This window comes from Hevea brasiliensis, chromosome 3 (assembly GCF_030052815.1).
Source record: "Hevea brasiliensis isolate MT/VB/25A 57/8 chromosome 3, ASM3005281v1, whole genome shotgun sequence".
Lineage (NCBI taxonomy): Eukaryota > Viridiplantae > Streptophyta > Magnoliopsida > Malpighiales > Euphorbiaceae > Hevea > Hevea brasiliensis.
In genome coordinates, this window is record NC_079495.1 from 3,018,587 (window position 1) to 3,037,184 (window position 18,598).

At 32.8% G+C, this 18,598-nt stretch overlaps 3 protein-coding genes across 5 annotated transcripts; 2 read left to right on the top strand and 1 right to left on the bottom strand.

Moving 5' to 3' along the window:
• Window positions 1-4,396: 4,396 nt before the first annotated feature.
• Window positions 4,397-8,734, top strand: LOC110663699 (enolase 1). The gene is made up of 16 exons (XM_021823097.2): window positions 4,397-4,737; window positions 4,921-4,984; window positions 5,145-5,209; window positions 5,294-5,341; window positions 5,595-5,681; window positions 5,764-5,844; window positions 6,073-6,174; window positions 6,255-6,335; window positions 6,657-6,731; window positions 6,837-6,899; window positions 6,993-7,070; window positions 7,468-7,662; window positions 7,824-7,874; window positions 7,973-8,113; window positions 8,221-8,277; window positions 8,374-8,734. Exons 1-16 carry the CDS (start codon window positions 4,669-4,671, stop codon window positions 8,452-8,454), a joined length of 1,338 nt encoding a protein of 445 aa, XP_021678789.2. The 5' UTR covers window positions 4,397-4,668; the 3' UTR covers window positions 8,455-8,734.
• Window positions 8,735-9,950: 1,216 nt separating this feature from the next.
• On the top strand, window positions 9,951-13,060 carry LOC110663701 (splicing factor U2af small subunit B). Of its 3 annotated transcripts, none has more exons than XR_009147516.1 (6): window positions 9,951-10,369; window positions 10,460-10,541; window positions 11,099-11,225; window positions 11,576-12,013; window positions 12,143-12,176; window positions 12,735-13,060. XR_009147516.1 is itself a non-coding variant. In XM_058143609.1 (5 exons), the coding sequence occupies exons 1-4, from the start codon at window positions 10,040-10,042 to the stop codon at window positions 11,970-11,972; spliced, it is 936 nt and encodes a 311-aa protein (XP_057999592.1). In that variant the 5' UTR covers window positions 9,952-10,039; the 3' UTR covers window positions 11,973-12,013; window positions 12,735-13,060. The 3 variants fall into 3 exon arrangements, 1 of the variants encoding a protein (XP_057999592.1); XR_009147515.1 differs by having other exon boundaries at window positions 9,952-10,369; window positions 12,143-12,570; XM_058143609.1 differs by lacking the exon at window positions 12,143-12,176 and having other exon boundaries at window positions 9,952-10,369.
• A 1,008-nt stretch (window positions 13,061-14,068) lies between these two features.
• LOC110663700 (histone deacetylase HDT1) lies at window positions 14,069-18,331 on the bottom strand. The gene is made up of 10 exons (XM_058143610.1): window positions 18,188-18,331; window positions 17,279-17,349; window positions 16,948-17,160; window positions 16,768-16,783; window positions 16,614-16,661; window positions 16,334-16,512; window positions 15,173-15,265; window positions 14,934-15,030; window positions 14,454-14,580; window positions 14,069-14,380 (listed from the first exon to the last, which is right to left on the bottom strand). Exons 1-10 carry the CDS (start codon window positions 18,198-18,200, stop codon window positions 14,317-14,319), a joined length of 921 nt encoding a protein of 306 aa, XP_057999593.1. The 5' UTR covers window positions 18,201-18,331; the 3' UTR covers window positions 14,069-14,316.
• Window positions 18,332-18,598: the final 267 nt, after the last annotated feature.

An 18,598-nucleotide genomic window follows, 5' to 3' on the forward strand; every position in this document is an offset into this window, starting at 1 on the left:
GATAATTTGGAGCAGTGTGCGTGCTTTGGCGTGCGTGTGATGTGGTGTGGACTATGTATTGGACGTGTAGTCACGCTTGAGTTCTTCATTGGGACCCGATCCTTCGAGGGGTAGTCACACCTGAGTTCTTATTTGGGACCTCGATTTGGTTTATTAAGCGAAAGTCCCATTGAGTTCTTCACGGCACTGTGTTGGATTTAAGAGAGTCAGATAGGGGATCAGCTCCCATATGTTATGATTGATGCTACAGGGTGCGTGAATGCTCCAAATTACCTTTTTGATGTTATAATGTGAAAATGTTGTTGATGTTGCATTTCACTCTACAGGGAGCATTAGTTTTAGATAGTTATAGAGATTATGGTTAAAATTGATATTTTACTCTCTGAGTCGAACGCTCACTCCTGTTCAATATTTTTTCAAAGCTACGGAGGATTTTATTTTGGTTAACCTGCTTTTCTCCTTCGCAGGTTGTTTATCAATATTTGTGTAATTTTATTTACTCCTAGAATTTTCGCATGTGTTAGAAGTATTTATTTGATTATGGTCTGTAATATTATTATCATGTTGGACCTGTAAACGTATAATGATATGCATGTTTGATGGATTGGATGAGGGAGCTGAGCTCTCATTTATTTTTATGAGGATATGAGTATGTGGAGGGTGAGCTGAGCTCTCCAATTGAGTATTTATTATGTTTACAGGTCGGGTGAGTCGAAAACTCCCCGTTGGAAAGTCCATTTTATGGCCGGACTCTGTCCGTTTGTTTTCTTGATATTGGGCCCAAATGGGCCTTAGAGTCGGGTTAATGAACAGTTAGGCTTACTACGGGCCTTGGGGGCTTTAGGCTGGCCCAGGTCCTAGTGCCGGTCCGGCCCATAGGTTGGGTCGTGACAGTGAATTTCAGGTCAACTGCAATATTATCATTAGAAAAGCCACATAAGAATTGAAGTATCGATAAAAAAAAAAGGATTAAATAACTTATTTAAAGAAAAAAGGACTGTATAGAGAAGAAAAATTTTAATTTTATTTTATTTTGCTATATTTTTAGAGTTGTATTATGTTTGTTTGCACATTTATATTAATACTAAACTAGCTTTATTAATGTTAGCTTGAATTTATAAGTTGGTTAGAATGTAATAAAGTAATTGTATCTACAGAATAAAATTTAACTTGTAATTTTTTTTTTAAGTTTACAAATAATTTATTATGGTCAAATCAATTTAAAATATAAATCAAATGTGAGAGTTTAATTGGTAATTATATAAATTTTAGAGTTATAATTATAAAAATTGACAAATTTCATATTTTTTTTAGTAACTAACCCTTTTAGATATTATAAAACTATGTTCATCATAATATGTATATGTCTAAAAATCAATATTTTTTTAATTAAATTTTCAATTAGAAAAATAGTGAATTGTTTTATAATAATTACACTAAAATAGTGTCGAGAGAAGCAATAATTTTCTTTTTTTTTTTTCAAGAGAGAAGAAGAGTTTGGAAGAAATATATATATATATATATATATATATATATATATATATATATATATATATATATATTTATTTAACACAAAGTGAATGCATGTGCAAAGGGAATCTCATCCTCATCACGCCGGCTTGTTTGAAAATTTTAATAAGGAGAGCTTTATTTTATCGGCCTTTTGGGGTATGTGGATAATTATGGACTAGTCCTTTGGAAATTCATAGTGATTATGGATTGAATATGTAAGTAACTTATATAAAAATAAAAATCTCTTTAAAATTAATTTATTTTATTTTTATCACTAAATTGTTTATTGTCTTGTCTATGAAAAAAAAAAAAAATTAACAAGCCCCCAATATGTCATTAAAAAAAATAAAAAATAAAAAATCAATCTTACCCTTGATAAATAATGGACAGTCAACAGCGTCATTAAGCAAGACAGCACGCGTGTAGAATTATATATATATACTTAAAGCATGCCTTTGTGTTTTTTATAACACCATTTGAATAATAGCGACATTAAATTATTAATAAGTGCCTTTATAAAATCCAGCATATCTTTATAAAAACACTTTTTATATAAATATTTATTATATTTAATAAAAATTAATACTCTTTAATTTTTTAAATATAATAAAAAAATTAAATGCGACTATAATTTCTGCTTTTAAGGAGAATTTAGCTATAGTTAATAATATTTAAATACAACAGTAAAAAATTACTTTCATTTTTTACTCAGATAGTGAATCCTGTTACAACGTGCATTATGAAGCCAACAGATTTAAGTAGTGTAAATTATTTAATTATAATTATATGTCAAATCCTATTGTATAATAACATTTAAAAGAGTTGTTGCTGTCTTTTTCCCTAGAAAATGCTTTTCCTTCTCACTAAATAAAAGTCTCTGGCAAGATTTATTCAGGGGAGGTTTGGCTGACTATGGCTATTGATCCTCTCTCTACCCTCATTTTCCTTCAACAGTGCGGGTTTTTTTTTTTTTCTTTTAATTTCTCTTAGTCTCCGGTAATGGAGCTCTATGGCCTCTCTTTTAGATCAGGCTTTTTGTTGGGTATTAGTGGGTAGCTTTGCATGTTAAAGCTGGTCTCCTATTTGGCTGTTGTGCAGCTCTTTTAAGCGAGAGTTAGTTGGCAGTCGGAGGTTGACACCATTTCTAGTCACCCTTGCCAAACTCTTCCCAATTTATCCGGCATGGCCCTAATTCCCGTTGTTTCTTCTGGTGTTGCTGCATATCCTTGGTTCTTATGGGGTTTGCAAGTGTTGAGCAGGTTGAGGTTTTCTCCCCTGAATAGTTGAAAAGCCAATAAAGAGCTTGTTAGAGAAGAAAGCATAAAGGTTGGTGGCAGCCAAGATTGGGTTCTCGGATACTCATTTTGGCCTAAAGATTTCTTAGGGTTCAGATCCTTTTCTTAGGCTTGGGTTAATTTATGCAGCAGTCCATAGTTTAAGTGGGCAACCTTGTAACCATATTTTTCATCTAATGAAATATTTTTTTATTAAAAAAAATAACATAATAATATTTCAAGATATTCTAACGAAATCAAATTGTTTCATATTCATATATCTATTAAAATTTATTTTTTATTTTTAAGATACAAGAGTGGAGAAATTTTGAATATTTATTTTATAATTATTTATTTTTATAAAAATAAAATAAAAATAAATATTATCTCCCATAATATTTTTGAATTGATTTATTTCAATTAATTCTGTTAATTAAAAAAAACAAAAAAGCTTTCATAAATTTTTAATTATACTGTATATTATGAAAGATAAATTTTATTTTTATAAAAAATTATATATTCTATATTATTAGACTTTATTCAATAGTTTTATAATTATTTTTAAAATATTAATTTTTAAAATTTATATTTCAATTGAAGTAAATTATACTCCATCAATTTCATAGACTTATTTTCATTTTTTTATATGTTCAAATTATAAATAATTTTCTTTTTACAATAGTACTTTATTTATTAATTCATTAATATGCCCCTATTTAATGTGTATTGAAAAAGTAAAATTTAAATTTATTAATTACAAGAATAATTCAATAGCATGAATTATTTAATTTTCAATATAATAATATAAGTGAAGAGTTTATTAAAAAACTAAATAAAATTTATTGTCCTAATTATATTTGTTATATTTTTTTTAATCATATAAAAATAGAAGCAAACCTATTAAGAGAAGAAGAATATATATAAAAAAAATACTCCCTTCATTCCACAGAAATATACTTACTTTTCTTCTTCGTCCGTTTCAAATTATAAGTCACTTCTTCTTTTAAAATGCTAATAATTTAATAATGTATTTATTAATTTACTAATTTAATAATATAAATTATTTAATTTGTAATAAAATAATATGAGTAAATGATACATAAAAAAGGCTTAAACTCAATTTTACACTGTATTTTTTGAAAAAGTTTAATTTAATTAATTTTTAATTTTTTTTTATTTAATTTAAACCCAAATTTTTAATTTAAATTCAATTTTTTTAAAAATCAAGAAATCAAAAAATTGACTTAAATAAAGAAATTATGAAATTTAATCTCAAAATTAAGAAATTAAATTTTTTATTTTTTTATATAAATAAAAAAAAAAATTTAACCATAAATTTTAATTTTTAAATTAAATTAAACTTAAATTAAAAATTTTAAATTAAATTAGATAAAATATTAAAAGTAAATTAAATTGATTAAATTAAATATTTCATCATTAAAAAAAATTTTTAAAAAAAGCTTTAATTATATTATTAATTAAATTTTTTTAATTCATGTGAAAAGAAAAAGTCTGTCTTTGTCCAGAATTACTAAGTAAAACATCTTATTTTTCTCATCCAACGATTAGACACTTGGCCAAACCAACTGCTACTGCAAAAAAACCGTATGCTCTTACCCCGCAAACCATTTGCTTTTGCCAAGACCATATGCTTTTCAAAAACAACCTAAAAATCGAAAATTGTAAGAGAATATCCATAGAATTTCTCCCTTTCCAATACCATTCATTTTGATCCTACGGCTATGATTAACCCAAAATCCTCTACAAATATCCTCCTAGACTCACTTCATTGATTGCCCTTTTTACTTTTCTCTAGCTGCCCTCTCAGACTCAATTCCTCCTTCTCTTCCTCTCTAGATCTAACGCAACCAAGCTTTTATCCATGGCGATTACCATTGTCTCCGTCAGGGCGAGACAGATCTTCGACAGCCGTGGAAATCCAACGGTTGAGGTTTGTTTCTCAACATCTCTCTCTCTGTCTCTCTCTCTCTCTTTATTTGCTTTTCATTTTCGATAACTTCTAGGCGATACACAAATTTATACTGTGCTGGTAAGATTTTTAGATTAATCTTAGCTGGTTTATCTGAATTCTCTAGAGTGTTTATTCTGATCGGTTTGATTCCCATTTTTGTAGGCTGATGTGAAATTATCTGATGGTTATTTGGCAAGAGCCGCCGTTCCAAGTGGTGCATCCACTGGTATGTTACTTTTGGTTATCTAAACTATGATTCATTTCGTGTTTACGTTATTGATTATTGTTTTCATAATTAGTTTGTAAGCTAAATGACGATCAATCATACATGGTCTGCTCTAAATCCTTTTTTTGGTGTAATTTATGTCTCTTTTTGTTAATTGTAGGGATCTATGAGGCCCTTGAACTAAGGGATGGAGGATCAGACTACCTTGGAAAAGGTGTTTCCAAGGTAAACTATTGCCTATCTCTTTATTATGTCTAATCTCAGTAGAGTCGAGTCATTTCCTGATCTGGGTTTACTTTTGTACTGTAGGCTGTTGAGAATGTTAACATTATTATTGGCCCTGCATTGGTTGGCAAGGTTAGTTGCTGCCACATTATTCCTCATGAAAGACATTTGTGTTTTGTGACTGTTTTTATTGTTCATAAATATTGGGTTTGTAAGTACTCCTACTTAACTCCCCTTCAACCTGAATTTGGTTCTTGGTCACTCCAAGTGAAATTTTTGTAAAGAGCAAGTTAATGTTAAATTAGATAATGGGAAGCTTGTGATATTTTCTTCATGCTTATGAGCTGCAACTTTTTTATTTTAATCTTACCATCGTCTTGTGCAGGACCCAACTGATCAGGTTGGGATTGATAACTTCATGGTGCAACAACTTGATGGAACTGTAAATGAGTGGGGTTGGTGCAAACAAAAGGTAGCTTAATAGAGTGCTTTTGTTCACTCGTAGTTTTGTTGGGAATTTCATTGACTGCAACAAGTATTTGTGACTTTTGCAGCTTGGGGCAAATGCCATATTGGCAGTGTCTCTTGCAGTTTGCAAGGCTGGGGCTCATGTCAAGGGGATTCCCCTTTACAAGGTATATTCTCCATTTATTTAACTCCTTTCTACTTTGTTGATATATGTGGCGGCAGTGGTTGATCGATTTACCAATGTCATTACCATTAGGGTTGTTTAGACAATGTTTTGTGGGAATGAATTATGTTATCTGGTTGTGCTGAATGGCGTTCAGTATTTGTTATGGGCTATAATAAAACCTTTTATCCTGTTCATGGAAGAACCCTGATAATGTGTCTTTTATTTGCAGCACATTGCTAACCTCGCTGGTAACAAGAATTTGGTGTTGCCCGTTCCTGCTTTCAATGTCATCAATGGTGGATCACATGCCGGAAATAAACTTGCTATGCAGGCATGTCTCAATAATGCATTTGACTTATCCTCGAAAGATACTCATTAAAAATTTAGATTCTTACGCTCTCTTGTCTTCAGGAGTTCATGATTCTTCCTGTGGGAGCTTCTTCATTCAAAGAAGCTATGAAGATGGGTGCTGAAGTATACCATCACTTGAAGGTTGGTTATCTCTTCACTTTTTCTTCCAATTTAACTGTTGCTTTTGTTTTTGCGTACCTATTGTTTCCTTTATAATTCTTTGTCTATGCTGTTGCAATTTGAGAGCATAATGATGAGATGACAGTATAATTACCCTCTCGAAGTCACATATAACCCTGTGTACAATCTTGTTTGATATGTGTTGTCATCTTCTTACTCCTACATGATGTCCCTATTACTGACATCTTCTTTGTCATGAAATTTGCTCCGGCACTCAATATTTGGTTACAAATGTTTATCCACTGACATTTAACCTTTTTTGTTCTCCTTCCCATTTTCTAGTCTGTGATAAAAAAGAAGTATGGTCAGGATGCAACAAATGTTGGTGATGAAGGTGGTTTTGCTCCTAATATTCAGGTGAAACTTAGCTTCGTGAAATTTCATGATTTAAGTTTTGTTGCATTTGCTTTATCATTTTTTTTCAACTAGTATGCTCACAGTATCAAATTGGCTTATGTTCAGGAAAACAAGGAAGGACTTGAGTTGCTCAAGACTGCCATTGCTAAAGCTGGCTACACAGGAAAAGTGAGTTTTATCTTTCATCTCCATTATTAATTTTTCTGTAGCCTATTGATATAATCAGGATGCCATATGCTAAAAGTTCCACAATTTTATTAGGTGGTTATTGGAATGGATGTTGCTGCTTCGGAATTTTATGGCTCAGATCAAACATATGATTTGAACTTCAAAGAAGAGGTGAGTTTTTAATGGCGTGCTGATATTTTAAATTGCAATATTTTAACTTCATTCTAAAGGTCAGGATAATCGCTGCCATTGTTATTGTTGCATTTGAAATATTGGCTTGTTCAAATTGGCCTACTGATTGTAGCATTGCTTCAGTTTGGCTGGACATTTAAGTATCACTGGGTATAACTCATTGTGAGATGACAAATCCATCTGGTTCTGGTCAATTTTTATGTCTGCTGCTCATTTACATAGTTTGTGCATGTGTATGTACTTTACTAAAAATCCCTATTGACGGATCGGATTATAAATTGTAGTGAATTTTGAAGGAATTTATAAGCGGCAAAACTCTTTATTTTTATGTTCTCTGACTGCGCCCTTTCTCTTTCCTGTGATTCTGTTTGTGCAGAACAATAATGGTTCGCAAAAGATCTCAGGTGAAGCTCTCAAGGACCTCTACAAGTCATTTGTAGCTGAGTATCCTATTGTATCTATTGAAGATCCATTTGACCAAGATGACTGGGCACACTATGCAAAGCTAACTAGTGAAATTGGAGAGAAAGTACAAATTGTAGGAGATGATCTCTTAGTCACCAATCCTAAGGTCGGATAAATTTTCTCCAGCCCTCTTGGGCTATATTTTGTTGTTTAATGGAGAATTCTCTGAATTCATTGAATATATAGTCTAATCAAATAATAACATTTTAAGAATGGGTTTTCCCCTTTTTCTTTGGACCTCTCTGATGATCGTGTTCTTATTTGCAGAGGGTTGAGAAGGCTATCAAAGAGAAAGCTTGCAATGCTCTCCTTCTCAAGGTATCATCTGACTTTTCTTAAAATGGTTCACTGGAGCTTTTCTACCCTTGGTTATTAGAAGAAACAAGAATTGATTATATCTTGTGTTATGGAAACAGGTTAATCAGATTGGGTCTGTGACTGAGAGCATTGAAGCTGTGAAGATGTCCAAGAGAGCTGGCTGGGGTGTAATGGCAAGCCACCGCAGTGGTGAAACTGAGGATACTTTCATTGCTGATCTGTCAGTTGGTTTGGCCACGGTAATCAAATTATCAGGAAAAAAGACTTAAGACCTTTGCATTACTACAATTTGAGTTTGTTCCTTTCCATTTTTAATTTTTCCGAGTCGTCTTCCTTTTTGTTTCAGGGTCAGATAAAGACAGGAGCACCATGCAGGTCTGAGCGCCTTGCAAAATATAATCAGGTTAATTTCCTAAATTCACTTATTTTGTTTTTAACTTATGAAAAATTGTTCCATGTATAATTTGTCTAATTATTTGACATCCTTTTACGCATGTAGCTCCTGCGAATTGAGGAAGAGCTTGGCTCTGAAGCTGTTTACGCTGGAGCAAACTTCCGCAAACCTGTTGAGCCCTATTAGAATCTGAAATTGCAGGCTGTGATGTTGGATCTGAGCAGTGGAAGTTTTACTTGAAGTGAATAAGTTTTATGTAAAATGGGTTCACCCTGGACCTTTTTCCCAATAATTTTCACAGAAGTTTTGTTCTGAGGTTGGACAGTATTATAGCGATGGTTTTTGTAAAATTGGAATATTTTCCACCAAAACCTTAGATCGAGTGTAGCTTTTTCTAATCGGAAAATGATAATGTTAATCTTGGTGAATGGTTTTGCTTTGAATATCAATATTAGTTGTTTACTTACTTCTCTTTGTGGTTCCGGGGCGTCTTTACGAGTGGCTAATACCCTTGCGATGTAAGGAATAATTAAACAAATGAAACACGATAATTAATTAAGTAAAATAGATGAAGCCAACAAGAGCAAGTGGATCTGGCTTCTATGCCCAATCCCCACATGCGAATAAGATGAAGTCCATGGCCTAAAATCTGATAGACATAGCAGCGCTAAACGGGCAAATTGCTCTACTATGATTGCAAAAGCCTCTCAGAATCCAATTCCTCCCTTTGAGGCTATGGTGGCTAGTCCAAAGCTTACTAATATCAGCACGATCAGAAGTTTGAACTCTTAGGACCTGTTTGGATTTTAATAATGGAAGGATAAGAAAAAGTAAGAAAAGTAATGGAAAGATAAGAAAAGAGCAAAGAAGGAGAAGAATAAGAAGAGTTATAATAAAAAAAGTTTTATGTTTAGTAGATCCATGATGTGTCGAACTACATGCTATGCTATAGAAAATCAAAGATTCCTAGGAGAGATTTCAAGTTTCATGTTTGTTGGTGAATCAGATTTACTCAAAATTATCGATGCTGTAACCCCTAAATAAATAGCAGGACTGAACTAAGATTTGAATAGCCTTTGGCAATTGAAAAAGATGAATTGGTTTCAAAAATCTCGTGTAATGGCAACGGCTTACAAAGCCCTAGATCAGATGGATTTATTTAAAAATATTAGCATGTTTGAATTTAAGGTTTTACAGCTCTGATAGCATAACTCTGGTAATAACTTTAATATGAAAAAAAGTTATTTTAAAAAATAATTAATTTTAAATTTATCCTGATTATATAAATAAATAATTAAATATAAAATATATATTTAATATAAATTATTAATAAAAATATATTTTACAATTAAATTATTAATAATTAAATAACATAGAGTTAAATAGATTTATATATTAACAATAAAATATGAGACAAATTTGAGTAATTTAAAAATTAAATGTGGGATATGATAAAGTGTTAGTAATAATTGAACTCAAGATTGATAATTTTCGTCAATATTTTAATTTTTATCATCTTCACATTAGGAGAATTAAAAAATTAATGAAATAAAAGTATAAAAATAATTAATATATTTTTTTAAATAATAAAATTAAATAATTAATTTTATTAAAATAAAAAATTAAATAATTAATTTTATTAAAATAAAAAATTAAATAGTAAATTTTCCTTCAATATTTGCCCTTTGCCGGGCTTAAAATCAGAATACTATAGGTAGATCTGATTCTCTGCAAAACCCTACACAGATCGAAGAGGGGAAAAACAAGAATCATGGCGGAGCACTTGGCCTCCATATTCGGAACGGAGAAGGACAGAGTGAACTGTCCTTTCTACTTTAAGATCGGAGCCTGCAGGCATGGCGATCGCTGCTCTAGGCTTCACACTAAGCCCAGCATCAGCCCTACTCTTCTCCTCTCCAATATGTACCAGCGCCCTGATATGCTCACTCCCGGCGTAGATCCTTCAGCGCAATCTCAGTCCCTTGACCCCCGCAAGACACAAGATCACTTCGAAGATTTCTATCAGGATCTTTTTGAGGAGCTCAGCAAATATGGAGACATCGAGAGCTTAAATATCTGTGATAATCTCGCTGATCACATGGTTCTTTCTTTCTCTCTCAATTTGTTTTTAGTTTTTTTTAGTTTATTTTTTGCTTTTTGTTTTAAATGTGTTGTTTCAACTTTTGAGCAGGTGGGTAATGTTTATGTTCAGTTCAGAGAAGAAGAACACGCAGCGAATGCCCTTAACAATCTAAATGGGAGGTTTTATGCAGGTTATTCCTGGCTTTTCTATGACCATTAGAATTATGAATTTTATTGGTGAATTGTTAAATTATATTCGTAGGTACTGTGTTAAGCTGATCTGCTAATTATGATTCTAGTTTGAACTCAATTTTGACTGCTGAAATTATCATCTTTCCTGGAGATTCATGTCTGTTTAACATTCATTTTTTTTTATGTGAATAATATTATACTTGCAAATAGATTTTACAACGTTCATAGCATAGATTTCTCATGCATTAACTTCATGTGTTTGTAACATAACTAACAAAGTTTTGGTTGTATTCAGCTTTGTATCTTTTGTAACTTGTAAGTGGACAAATTACTTCCTTGGTAATTTGAAGCATTAAAATGTCAGTATTATTTCGTGATCAAAGCAAATGTATGTTTTCCTTCAATTTGAAAAGTAGTATAATTCGTTTTTTATTCACTATTCGCTCTTACAATTTTGTTCTCCATGATGTTACTGTTCATTTTGCTTAGAATTAATAGTATTGCTGGTATGAAATCGAAACATATCTTGATGTTTCATAAACACTGTTTATATTAGGGCGCCCAATCATTGTTGACTTCTCTCCTGTTACGGATTTCCGTGAAGCTACATGTAGGCAGTATGAGGAAAATGTATGCAATCGAGGTGGCTACTGCAACTTCATGCATCTGAAGAAAATTAGCAGGTGACTTGGTGTCAGTAGTCCTTAAGCCACTCCATTTTTTTTAATTATAATTTTTTACGAAATCATATTGATGTGAAAGTCGTACTTAGGCCATACTATTTATGTAATTTAAGAAACTCATTAAATCTATTTATAAACCATTTAAGAATTCCTTTCTTATAAATAAAAAAATTTCCACACGGCAAATTTTGTACCACCTTAACAGCTGGTGTGTCATTGTTTTTGAACTCAGCTTTATATATATGTATATATACATAATTGATTTTTTTTTTTTTGAATGCTGCATATTACTTCAGCAACACCAGAAGTAGATGGTTTATGTACTTAACTTTTGTATGCAACAATTTTAGGGAGTTAAGGAGGCGCTTATTTGGGCGGAATAGGCGAAGACGTAGCCGCAGTAGAAGCCATAGCCCTAGCAGGCACCGTGGTTATGAAGAACGCTCTCACAATAGCCGCAATTCTGGTAGACTAGATGATGATAGGGATCATCAACATGAGAGGGGCAGGAGGCATAGAAGCCGAAGTCCTGGACGCAGAGGAGGGCGAAGCAGAAGTCCTGCTGGAAGGAGGAATAGAAGTCCTCCTGTTAGAGAGAGCAGTGTTGAAAGAAGGGCTAAGATTGAGCAGTGGAACCGGGAGAGAGAACAGACAGAATCTGGTAATAGAGACAGCCAAAATCTCAACAATGACAGGAACAGCAATGGTGATGCAAAGAATGGAGGTCATTACGATGATCCTCGGTAGGATCTCGGTGGATGTAAATGCTGACCCCCTGGAATCTTCGGGTTTGTTTCTCAGCTACATATTGGAATATTAAAAGGCCTTCTATTCTTAAACATGAAGTGATTGCAACTGTTCTTTTGATGAGATGGCCCATCTAGAAAATATAGCTTACTGCCATTTCCACTATGCAGGTGGAGTACAGGTTCACTGTCATGTGTTATGAAAGTGAATAACTTTTCCTTATAACTGCTTGATAGATTAAAAGGAAGAGATATAAAAAATAATTTTAATAAAATGAGAAGGAAATGGACCAAAAAATGGGGGGAAAAGTCCTTCATATTCCTTACAGGTTCAAATCTTCTTTTTGTTCTGCAAGGTGTTTAGGGTTTTTTGGACCTTTAAATGAATTTTTTTCCCCTTCTAAAATCATCCAAACTAAATCAGTTTTTGTTATTTGTTTTCTTTTGAAATCCCAAAAGAGGTGTTTAAATATTCTTTTGATGAGATGGTACTGTTTTTTTAACTCTTTGCAATACCATTTCCAACTAAAAGAACACAGGAGGAGGCTTTATCTGCTCAGTTTACCTATCTCCTTATAGTCGATTGCAGGCAGGCATGGGTAATTAATTTTTACAGGGATTTGGCATGGCCTTCTGTTGTTACAAATCATTTTCCTTCAAAGCTTATCTTACATGCTTTATGAGTTTTGCAGGTTCAGGCTTTCCTGCATCTCAGGATCAGCCTCAATCTTTTATTGCAGCTTACCATGATATTTGTATACAGGTTGGCTGTTTATCTGCAGAGCGTGTTTGCAGGATTCTAGTGTTGTGGAAGGATTGAGAAAGTCCCTCGACCTTTTGTAAAATCAAGAGAACAGCTAATATACAAGGGGGAAACGCCTGACATAATACTTTGCCATACCAAGATCCAACTACTGTTTAGACATTAAGTTTGTGGAATGTGAGCAGCAACTATTTTTTTTTTTCAGCTATTAAAACATCGTTGAGATTTTTTGATATATTTGTCTTTGGTTTGGCATCATGTGAATGAGCTTGTGAGCTGTGACCAAAAGAATACATTTAAAAAAACCTTGCTTGCTTAGTCTTGAATTGTTTTTCTTTCTTTTCTTCTTCTTTTTTAAATCAAAACTTCGCCATCCAGGTATTTATCTTATTATGGGAACACTGTCTACATGACCAGGAAATTTGTTTTGAATTTGGTAGTTAACTGAAGGGGAATTTGGTTTTGAAAAGATAGGTTCCAAAACAACTGGGTTTCTGTATTTGAAGATTACTTTGAAGTTTTACATGAACAAAAGGTTGCAACTAGTCTGTACTGTATTTCGCTGCTGTCTGAAGTGTTGTGTTAAATGACTCTTCCCGTTTTACACTTTGATGTGTGAAAACAGTAACAAACCTTAATGTAGTCCAGTGGTTTGCCTTTGTACTGCTAGTTTCATCGTAAAAACCCAGTTATTGGTTAGACTTGAAAGTGTTTCAAAAGGTAGGAGTTGAGAACCGGGACTGCAGGTAGAGATGGATTGTGAAATTGTATTTCAATCAAGACATTTCTTAACTTGGCCGAAATGCCTTGCAGGTTCGTGGCCAAGAGGCAGCATCGGAAGACAAATTTTCTAGTCTCAACCTTAAAACTCTCAAGAAGAGCTACCAGCCCCTTCTATTATTAGTTCCGCTTGCCCTTGGCCAGTGAAATCTCAATCCAACATGGATTGTTGACCGAATGCCAACATCCTATTTAGTAAACGCCAACGAGGATTCATCTTAACCGGTTAAACTAGAATAACAGCTATCACAATTATGCTTGATGTAGCCATCTAGTCATGAAATGACTGAAGGTTGCTTAATTAGCAGATGCATACAGCATACACGCTGCTATTGAATGCAAGTTAACAATGATGATGAGAACCTCCTGCCAAAGATAAACTTTAACAAGGTCGACTCCATCCATTTGCCATTTAAAAATGGAGCTATCCATTCATTCCCAGCTTATTTGGTCCACTGCTGGCTGATAAAATTCAACCATTTGAGCGCAAAATTACACCACCCAAACTGACTCTAGATAGCTCCAGGGTTCAATAGACCGTGTGGCCACAAAGGTGAAACAAGACAACAGGGCACTTGATTTCAGATTTCAGCTATAGCCAACAAATGCAACACAACAATACATTGACACCAATTCATGTCATCATCCAACATGTGTTGACCATACAGTTGCGATCCACAAAAGATACCTAACAAAGCTTAACTAAAAATATACTATACTAATCTTTCCTTCGAAATTTACTAGATCTAACAGTCTCTTATGTGACAAACACAAAAACATCAAATCAATACACCTCCGTCCCTCACTGTGCAGCACTGTGCTTGGCCTTCGTATGAGATTGTAAAGCAACTTCAGAGCCAAATGACCTGCAAAGGTAAATTAATATAAGGCTCTAGTGCGGTAGATAACAGTTTCAATAGCTTTTGCACGGAAACTTACCTATTGCAAGATGCACACGCAAAAGATTTCAGAGTCTGCTCCTTTTTCTGGTCCTTGTTAGCAGGAGTCTTTACAATTTGTTTTGAAGGGTGAGGAGTTGCCACGTGACCAACCACTTTCTTCCCATCTGCAAAAACAATTAGCAAGAGCATTCAGTAACACAGGCGTGTACACCTTGCATGAAAACCAGTCTAAATCATGCACATGTTTTTAGGTTTATCCAAAATCCTGAAGCAGGCAAACAAAAAAGACCACAATAGTACATCATTAATCCTGAAAATGGTAAATCTCCATTGAAATAAGAAAAAAGAAATAACAAAACACAAAATTAAATAAAGGTATAAACCACTCATACAACAACCAAAATAGCTCCCATCTAAGGACTAATTTAAGCATCATGAGAAAACTCAACAATCAATAAAAGCAAACCATAGAAATATCCATCTTCACTAATGGAACAACGGTAAGACAGAAAATAACCAGTCTTTTGTGGAGTAACCAATTTGGCCTTCTTATCAGGAATGGGGATTTTTTTAGCAGGTTCTGCAGACCTCTTCTTCCCTTGTTCAGCCTTCAACTGTAGGAAATCAAGTACAGTTAATCAGAAATGTTCGTTGGATGACATTAAGTAAAATGCTAGGCTTGGCACATTTCAAAACTCAAACATCATAAATGACAAGCGCGTAGCAAAAAGATATAGTGTAATAGTGCACTCTTACTCTTGTTGGTTCTTCCTCATCCTCATCATCACTTTCATCGTCCTCATCATCACTTTCGTCATCCTCTTCATCCTCACCTTTGGCTGTCATGCCCTATGAAAGGAACCAAGAAAAATTAGCAGAACTTAGTTAAATAGTGACTCTATAGCACACAACTAGCTCCCATATGCAAAAATTAGCCATCAGAATAAACCAACAGGAATAATGGGGAATTCTAGAAGGTTAGAATAACTTTCAAACTAAAAACAAGTAATCCTTGACAAACTAATTTTACAAACAGGAAATCATTATTGAAAAGGATGGAGAACCAACAAGCATACATGGCCTAACTAAAAACCCTAATCAATGAAAAATATAATCAATTTATTGGAAGATTCACTTGAAAGAAATGCCTAAATTACCAGTAAAGCAATGGTAATGTTATTTATTGGTCAGTTAAGAAAAGCAAAAAAAAAAATATATATATATATATATACTAACTCTATCAACTTTTATCTGTCATTTTTTAGAAGTTGTTTTGTTTATAATTATTTATCGTTTTAAGAAGATCAAAGAGAATTAATTACTTTTTTTTTTAAATTTTATTCTTCTCTACTAAACACAATAACTATTTGTACAATTTCCTAAAACCCATCTTAACAGGTCCTCATCTCTCTCTTAATTAAGTGAGATAACGGATAATTTAGTTAGATAAGGAGTATTTTGCTATTATTTATATGATTTAATAGCTTCCTTAATTACTGCACAAAAACCTTAAACAGCAGATGAAAGTGGATAAAGAGAGTAATACAATTCTTTTTATCAATAAATCATATAGTCATATACCCAAAACTGCTAATCAAATGATGGTTTCCAACTATCATGAAACTATGGTAGAAAGACTAGTTCTACATCTAATGAAAAGCAAAATAAATAAATAAATAAATAATGAAGTGATTGTTTTATGATAAGCAAAAGCACACCATTTTATAAAAGCAATTGGAATGATAAATTATTGCAATATTCTTATGATACATGCACCATGGCATTCAATCTTCTAAATATCCATACTAGCCAAAGTCTAATTAAAACTAATATGTGTCCCCATTACTTTAATACTAGTGTTGAGGTGTGGAAGTCATCAACCAAAGTGAAATAACCCAAACAAACAGATAAGAGTACCTGATCATCACTGGATTCATCATCATCAGAAGAATCATCACTACTCTCATCTGTCTCTTCATTAGGTTTGTCATCTTTGTGCGGCTCTATGATTTTCACCTTTTGCTTAGGCTCATTGGAATTAGGTTTAGTCTTTTCCATGAGAGGCTTTGTTTTCTTAGACTCAGACTCAGGCTTCCCTACAAATGTAAAATATCAAAAAAGGGGGAAAAGAAAAGAAATGCATTAAAAAAGTGTCCCTGCTTATATATAGATGCAAAATTCAACTCTACTTCTCTACCATTATTGGTAGCAACTGGAAGATCCTCTTCAATTTCAAACAAGGGCTCTGAACGTTCAAAAACACAAAATAATGTCAGATTCCCTCAAGATCATTAAATGCAGAATTAAACATTACTTAAAAGGGGAAAAAAATATCTATTGTAATGACTCACCAGAATCATCGTCACTTGTGATCAAAAGACAAGAAAAAGTAGTTAAGGAGAAAACAAGCAAAACAAATAAACCAACAACCATGATGGTGATAAAATAAGAAATTGCAACAGTAAATACATTTTCATATATAAATATCTATGAGTGAAAGTGGTACAGGAGAAAAACAAAAAGAAAGGATATTCAGCTTGAGCAATCTTATAACCACTGAAGTATACACTTCCATTTTTCCAATTATGGGATAGCTCAACATCTTTATCAAACACCAAGTCAAAAGATATCTGAGGAAACTTTTCAGGAGAAAGCATTCCAAGAACATGTTTCTTATCATTAATCTTCGCATAAAGGAAAACAGATTCATTTCCTTTATCCTTCTTCACCTCGCCTAGACAAGCCTGTCCTCAGCACAGCGAAATTTAAACAATTTTAAGTATTTCATAAAACAAACATGGAGAAGGTAGCAAAATCTAAATCTAAATTGATTTATAAAATCTTGAACAAAGATCCTATAACCTGTGAAAGATGCAAGATGAAGTCACCACCAATTTCAATCACTAGAGGCTCCCCACTTTTGACCTCAGTACCTGTATATTCAAGTATATTAGCATTGTCAAATAAAGTACAAATTTCTTGCGTATTTAAAAAAAAAAAAAAAAAACTTGAGTCATTCTTAAATAACCAAGATTCCAGCATCCAATCATATACTACTACAAGAACCAAAAATAAAATTTTTCCTAATTCTCACCACCAAATTTCATTCATAGATAATTTAAAGGACTCAAATCATAGACAATTTAAGCTTCAACATAAATTATAGCGGCGATAACGCTAACCATGAAAAGGCAAAACATAAAATTCAATACTACAAATGAACATCAACAAAACTACCTGTTTCAGGTTTTTTTCTTAAAAAAAAAAAAAAAAATTGATGCAACAAATTACAATATGTCGCAACTCTATCATGCAAAGCAATAGCATGAAAAAATTTATAATGATGCTAATGAACAATCAACCCAACTAACCCATTGACACGAACATTGTGAAGTGCCTACAAACATAAATATTATACTAAAGTACTAAACAGAGGCAAAGAAGTCCATCAAATTCCAAAACAACCAAAAATGACCGATCAATGCAATGGAAAGCGAACATTACCACAAAAAATAAAAAATAAAAAAAATAAAAAAAAACCACTTACAGCATAATGTATAGAAAACGAGACAAAACCAAGAACAGATCAAAAATATCAACTTACATAGAATTTCCTATATTTTCATACACTTTTCTCGAGGCACAGGTTTAAAAATTACAAAATTAAAAAAAAAAATCGAATGCAAAAAAGTTGGAAATTCAAAGGTACAACATTTAGCACATTTGAGAGATCGAAGCGAAATGAGAAGTGCGAGAGGTAGAGAAAATTACCCCAAAACTCCATTGTTTCTGTGCAGAGAGTATGATTGATCTTCTAGAAGTGAGCGACTGAAATGATAGTGTAAAATATTTGAAGAGATGGAATATCTTAGGGTTTGAGAAGAAAGTGGTTTATAAATTGGTAGAGGAGCGGGAGCTAGGTTCTGGTGGAGCGCCTTCTATTGTGACGCCATCTGGCTGGGTAGTTACAGTCCACGTGTATGTCCAGATTTTAGAGAGCCATTTTTAGGGTCCCGGCAGCTCAGGATATGTTTCAAGCTTTTTAATTATTGTTTCTTACAGAAACTGTTTTTATCAAAATTCTTTTGAATGTTTTTTTGTCATTGTAAAATAAATAAAAACACCATGTATTTTTTACATATTTTTAAAAATAATTTTATAAATATATCAATTTCATTATAT